This window comes from Piliocolobus tephrosceles, unplaced genomic scaffold, assembly GCF_002776525.5.
Source record: "Piliocolobus tephrosceles isolate RC106 unplaced genomic scaffold, ASM277652v3 unscaffolded_24454, whole genome shotgun sequence".
NCBI lineage: Eukaryota > Metazoa > Chordata > Mammalia > Primates > Cercopithecidae > Piliocolobus > Piliocolobus tephrosceles.
The window spans coordinates 1-6079 of NW_022307037.1; the positions used below are offsets into that span (position 1 = coordinate 1).

The 6079-nt window shown below is 62.6% G+C and overlaps 1 protein-coding gene across 3 annotated transcripts; it reads left to right on the forward strand.

Moving 5' to 3' along the window:
* The first annotated feature begins 39 nt into the window (after positions 1–39).
* AURKAIP1 (aurora kinase A interacting protein 1) lies at positions 40–2061 on the forward strand. Of its 3 annotated transcripts, none has more exons than XM_023201317.3 (4): positions 40–880; positions 1006–1090; positions 1347–1792; positions 1889–2061. In XM_023201317.3, the coding sequence occupies exons 2-4, from the start codon at positions 1039–1041 to the stop codon at positions 1988–1990; spliced, it is 600 nt and encodes a 199-aa protein (XP_023057085.1). In that variant the 5' UTR covers positions 40–880; positions 1006–1038; the 3' UTR covers positions 1991–2061. The 3 variants fall into 3 exon arrangements, with proteins under 3 accessions (XP_023057085.1, XP_023057084.1, XP_023057083.1); XM_023201316.3 differs by having other exon boundaries at positions 40–799; XM_023201315.2 differs by having other exon boundaries at positions 40–642.
* Positions 2062–6079: the final 4018 nt, after the last annotated feature.

Genomic DNA, 6079 nt, shown 5'->3' on the forward strand with positions numbered 1-6079 from the left:
TGTTAGCCAGGATGGTCTCGATCTCCTGACCTCGTGATCCGCCCATTTCGGCCTCCCAAAGTGCTGGGATTACAGGCTTGAGCCACCGCGCCCGGCCGAGTCTTATTTTTTTTTTTAACCCCAGGTATGAGGAGTCGGGGAGGCCCCGATACCGCAGGCTCAGCGATTGCTCCAGGTCCTTCCTCTCTAGCCAAAACAGGGGAAATAGCTCCAGGCACTTCCGCCTTCAGATAACTTCACTTCCGCTGCCGGATACGCCACTTCCGTAGCCTTGAGCCCGCACTTCCGTCGACCTGTTGGGAATCCGGCGCCCGGGTGGTCCGGAAACGATTCTGGACCCGCGGCCATGTCCAGGGCCCGCAACCCCCTGGGATTGTGGGAAATGTAGTTTTTTGCCTCCGTAAGGGACCAGGCGGAGCTGAGGAACCGCGCGAGGACTGGGACCGTGACTCCTCTAACCGGAAACCGTCGCGTTTCGGGCCCGGCGAGGCCTGCGCCAATGCAGAATCGGGGGCCGAGAGGACGCCAGGGGGCGCTGCGCGTAGGAACCACCGGGTGGCCGCTGCCGATCGGGGCCGACTCGGGGACGGACCGGAAGTGCCTGAGGACGGCCGCGGAACAGTCAATTTGAGCCGCGCCGAGGTCGGGCCTGGGAAGGGTCAGCGGGAGACCTGAGGGCCCAGGACGCTGCGGCGGGCGGAGCCGGGGTCCCGCCGAGAGGGTCCCAGCGCCAGGCAGTTCGATCCGCGCGGGGGTGCAGCCGGGGAGGGGGCCGGCCTCCACGTTCTGGGACTTTTCTGTGCGTCCGAGCGCGACACCGCCCGCGTCGGGGGCTTGGGCGCCTCGGGGCGCGAGCTGTGTTGGAAGCAAAGTCCTCCTTGTGGGTTGGGGTTGCGGAGGCAGAAGGGAGGCGGGGGTCGCGGCGGGACCAGACGCCCCAGTCCCGGCCCGCCCGTGGCTGCTGAAGGCGCTGCCGCCTGACCTGAACGGGCGCCTGTGTTCCAGCTTCCCTGGGACCGGGGCCGCCGCCCACAGACCATGCTCCTGGGGCGCCTGACCTCCCAGCTGCTGAGGGCCGTTCCCTGGGCAGGTAGGAAGCCCCGCGAGGGCGGATGGGAGGATCCACGCCTGGTCAGGAGTGCGGGTCCCAGCAGCGCCGCCGGGGCAGGGCCCGTGGCCGCACACACTCTTTCCCCTCTAAGCTTCCGAGGCGCACAGAGGGAACCTCGGGGTTCAGGCCAGGAATGAGGTGCGGGGGATCCTCACTGGGACGAACGTGCTGCTCCCCAGCCCGACGGGCCTGCGTGGTCTCGCGAGCGGTGACTGTGGCGTCTGGTTTTCTGCAGGCGGCCGCCCGCCCTGGCCCGTCTCTGGAGTGCTGGGCAGCCGGGCCTGCGGGCCCCTTTACAGCACGCCGCCGGCCGGCCCAGGTAGGGCGGCCTCCCTCCCTCGCAAGGGGGCCCAGCTGGAGCTGGAGGAGATGCTGGTCCCCAGGAAGATGTGCGTCAGCCCCCTGGAGAGCTGGCTCACGGCCCGCTGCGTCCTGCCCAGACTGGATAGCGGGACCGCAGGCCCCGTGGCTCCACCCCTGTCCTACCAGTGTCCGCCCAGCCCGACAGGGGAAGGGGCCGAGCAGGGGGATGAAGGCGTCGGGGATGCGCCTCAAATTCAGTGCAAAAACGTGCTGAAGATCCGCCGGCGGAAGATGAACCACCACAAGTACCGGAAGCTGGTGAAGAGGACGCGGTTTCTGCGGAGGAAGATCCGGGAAGGACGCCTGAAACGCAAGCAGGCGAGCGGCCCCTGCTTGTTCCTGGGAGGGCAAAGTGCTGAGAACACGTTTATTTGCCACGAATTAATTGGCGGTCCCTCCCTCTGCCCCTTGCAGATCAAGTTCGAGAAAGACCTGAGGCGCATCTGGCTGAAGGCGGGGCTGAAGGAAGCCCCCGAAGGCTGGCAGACCCCCAACATCTACCTGCGAGGCAAATGAGTCTGGTGCCGCCCTTCCCGCCCGTTGCTGCTGCGACCTCTAGTAATAAATGCTCAGAGGACTCGACCATTCCTGCTGGTCTGGAGCCCCTTTTGCCTAGTGTGAGGTCTCTCAGGATTGAGACTGGTGCCATTCCCAGGTGTTGTAGAAGCCCGGGCTCCAGGGTGGCCAATTGGCCGTCCGTCTCTCTAGCTGGCCCTTGGCCGCCGTCCAGAGGGTGCTGGTCCTGTGGGAGCCCCAGCCTGGCTGTGAGTGAATGTGTGCTGTGTGCAGCCCAGGCTAGATGCTGTGGGATCACTGTGAAGAGAGCCCACAGCCCCTCCCTGAGCGCCACATTCCCTGGGGGAGGCCAACCCGGAGGGCAGAAGTACAGGGAAACAGGACTGGGGTTGAGGGAGCACCCAGAATGCACGGGGTGACTCAGGTGTATTTCATGAGTGGAGGGTCAGGGAGGGCCTCACTGGGAAGGCAGGAAAGGTCCTGGTACCACTGGTGGTAGTGGATGGTGCCCACCGGGCTCCGTGGACGTGAGCCTCCAGTGGCCCTCCGAGCCTTCCAGCTACAGGGCCAGGGTGTTGGCCTTCCCGGGCAGGTCTGCCGTCTCCTGGGGCTCTGAGTGGAGGTGGGGACTAAGCAGGAAGAGTTGGCCCAGAAGGAATTCAGGGCTGGGGGGTGGCTGAGGAAAGGCTCTCATTTACAGGGCTGGAGAATCCCTGAGGCCTAGGTTGAGCCATAGGCCTGCGGTGTCTCCAGGTTCCTCTGGGTGAAGAGGAGGAACACATTACTCCCTGTGTGTGTGTGTTTTTGAGACAGTCTCATTCTATCACCCAGGCTGGAGTGCAGTAGCGAGGTCTCAGCTCACCGCAACCTCTCCCTCCCAGGTTCAAGTGATTCTCATGCCTCAGCCTCCCGAATAGCTGGGATTACAGGTACTTGCCACCACGCCTGGCTAATTTTTGTATTTTTATTAGAGATGGGGTTTCACCATGTTGATCAGGTTGGTCTTGATCTCCTGACCTCAAGTGATCTGCCTGCCTGGGCCTCCCAAAGTGCTGGGATTACAGGCGTGAGCCACTGCGCCTGGCTGGAACACGTTATTCCTAAGAGCAGGGGTGTGCAGGGGCCCTCGGACTTGGGTGGCCACCGGGAAGGTGCTGCAGCCCCGTCTCAGCCGCGCTGCCCCCAACAGCTCAGCGACAGGAGAGGAGCCTTTGCATCCGCCCCAGGCGGTTGAGTGGAGGCCTTGGAGCTGCAGCCTCTCCCACCCCACCCCGTGTGAAGGCTGGGCTGCCTCGCCAGAGACATGGGGGCCTCTTGTTTTATGTCACAGAAACGTGTCTGAGTCTCAAGCTGGAGTCCCTTGCCCATCAGACCTTGGGGAGGGCTTGAGCGCTGTTCCCAGCAGTTTCTCTAGAACAGGACGGACTTGTGGGTCACACACTGTCCAAGGAGTCGGGCCCTGGACGTGCCACCAGCGAGGTCGGCAGGCCTTGGCTGTGGGTCCCCCTCTGCACGGAGGGGGCCGGAGGCCCTAGCGGGTGCAGGTGTGCTTCCCCAGACCACCACACGGGGGCAGCAGCCAGGCTCCTGGGTCCAGGGCTGGGGACCAGGACAGGTGGCAGGAAGCATCTTGTGGGGCCCCAGCTGGGGTCACAGGAAGCATCTTGTGGGGCCCAGCTGGGGTCACAGGCATCCTTCCTGTGTCTGTTTTCCCAGCTGTGAGTGGGGCAGGGTTCCCAGGGCCGAAACTCCTCCAGGTGAAGCGGAACCCACTCAGGGCCTTGGCCCTGCCCTAGCCTCCCGGTGCCCTTGCCTGCCACTGGCACCCTCTGCAGAGCCGCTGCCCCTGCGTTTCCTTCCATCCCGGCCTTGGGAGCTGCCCCGGGCTCACCTCCCTCATCTCTGTGTGAGGGAGGAGACGTGGGAAGCTGAGTGGACCTGTCCGGAGTCCTGGCCTGCAGAGGTCAGCTGGGCAGCCAGTGGTGGGGAGCAGCCCTACCCAGCTCAGGTACAGCCCTGAGACCCGCCTCGGGCCTGGCCATCTCCACCCCTGCGTGGGGGCCAGCTTGGGGTGCTCCTGGGAGGCAGGTCAGCCATGGCTTTGAGCCACATCTGGAGACATCTGTGGTTGTCAGTGGGAAGTGCTGCTGGCATGGGTGGGTGGAGGCCAGGAATGCTGCCACACACCCTGTACCGTGAGGATGTCCCCACCACAAACCCATCGGCCCACACGTCAGCGGCGGTGGGTACCCCTCCTCCAGACGACACCAACCCGGTGAGGTGGTGCCTGAGCTGTCCACCCCAGCTCCCTCATCCCAGGCCCCTCCTCCAGGCCTGCACCCTGCCCAGCCTGCAGCGCTCACCCTGCCTTGGCTTGGAAGCCTTTGTTGCCCAACCACAACCTTGGGAAGCAATTTTGGGGTTTTATTTTTATCTCTGTGGTTGCTCCCAGGCCACAAGAGGCTGTCCCTCCCCTTCATGGGGCCTCCACCCTGCCCCGCCTGTGAGACGTGCACCCCTTCTCCCTGTTGCCTCCCTTGTCCTGGCCCTGGGCATCGCCTGGGCGAGGGGGATAGAGGTGGGGTGGGCTGGGGGCCTGTGGAGCTGCCAGCGACCTACTCCTCAACATAGCGTGTCCTGGCGGTGCTCGGAGCTTGGGTTCCAGCCAGGACTTGGCTCTGCTGGGGATGGTCTTGGGTAGTGGGGATGGTGCCCCAGCCTCAAGCCCAGGGGTGGAATTCAGCAGTGGCCTCAGTAATGGGGCATGTTGGTGAACTCAGCCCCATGCTGAACTCAGCCTCTTCCCCTGGCTGCTGCGTCCCTGGCAGGCTGGTGTCTTCTGTGCCTTCCACTGGGGCCGAGCCTGGGGCCTGGGGCCTGACCAGCTGCAGAGCTGTGGCTTCAGAGCTTTCATGGACCATGGGGAAGGCCCTCAGCTCCCACCCCCGGTGCCCACCCAGGGCCCTGCCTGCTTCAGATGTGTGTGTGTTGTGGGGCAGGGGAGCAGCACACGTGTGTGCCAAGCAAGGCCCAGAACCTCCAGGGAGCCGAGCTGAGTGCTCACTGTCCACGCCCTGTCTGAGGAGCATGCAGGCTGATGGGGGGCAACGGAGAGACCCTCGGTGTGGAGCGGAGTCTGGAAGGAACCTGGCTTCCCTGGGTGGGACCAGGACCCCTCAACCTCCCAGGAAGGGTACTGGGAGGGGGGAAAAAGCATTCCTATCTCTCAGGCTGGGGAACTCTGGGTCCTGTTTCTGAATGCCATGTTTTTCTCATTCTTAGTTTACTACTATTTTTTTTTTTTTTTGAGACAGAGTCTAGCCCTGTTGCCCAGGATGGAGTGCAGTGGCCGGATCTCAGCTCACTGCAAGCTCCGCCTCCCGGGTTTACGCCATTCTCCTGCCTCAGCTTCCCGAGTAGCTGGGACTACAGGCACCCGCCACCTCGCCCGGCTAGATTTTTTTTGTATTTTTTTTTAGTAGAGACGGGGTTTCACTGTGTTAGCCAGGATGGTCTCGATCTCCTGACCTCGTGATCCGCCCGTCTCGGCCTCCCAAAGTGCTGGGATTACAGGCTTGAGCCACCGTGCCCGGCCTACTTTTTTTTTTTTTTAATATGTCGCCAGGCTGAAGTGTAGTGATGCAATCTCGGCTCAGTGCCACCTCCACCTCCCAGGCTCAAGAGATGCTCCTGCCTCAGTCTCCTGAGCAGCTTGGACTACAGTTGTGTGCCACTGTGCCTGGCTGATCTTTGTATTTTTAGTAGAGATGGGGTTTCACCATGTTGGTCAGGCTGGTCTCAAACTCCTGACCTCGTGATCTGCCCGCCTCGGCCTCCCACAGTGCCGGGATGACAGGCTGAGCCCTGCGCCCAGCCCGGTTATTTCACTGACCACTGATTAGAATTAGCCGTTTCATAGGCACGGACCCTAAGTACAGAGTTTAACTTGCCAGGAAGCCATGAGCCAGCCCTGAGTCTGTGTGATTCCTAAGCTTAATTGTAAAAATAAATTATTTTTATAAAAGTTATGCTCGTGGGCCAAGCACGGTGGCTCTCGCCTGTAATCCCAGCACTTTGGGAGGCCGAGGC

What these genes read in the sequence shown, in the direction of transcription:
- AURKAIP1 (XM_023201317.3), top strand. Translation starts at nt 1,039, where the DNA reads ATGCTCCTGGGGCGCCTGACCTCCCAGCTGCTGAGGGCCGTTCCCTGG. An exon ending in GAGGGCCGTTCCCTGGGCAG is followed by an intron (nt 1,091 to 1,346) that starts GTAGGAAGCCCC and finishes GGTTTTCTGCAG; the next exon opens with GCGGCCGCCCGCCCTGGCCC. An exon ending in GACGCCTGAAACGCAAGCAG is followed by an intron (nt 1,793 to 1,888) that starts GCGAGCGGCCCC and finishes TGCCCCTTGCAG; the next exon opens with ATCAAGTTCGAGAAAGACCT.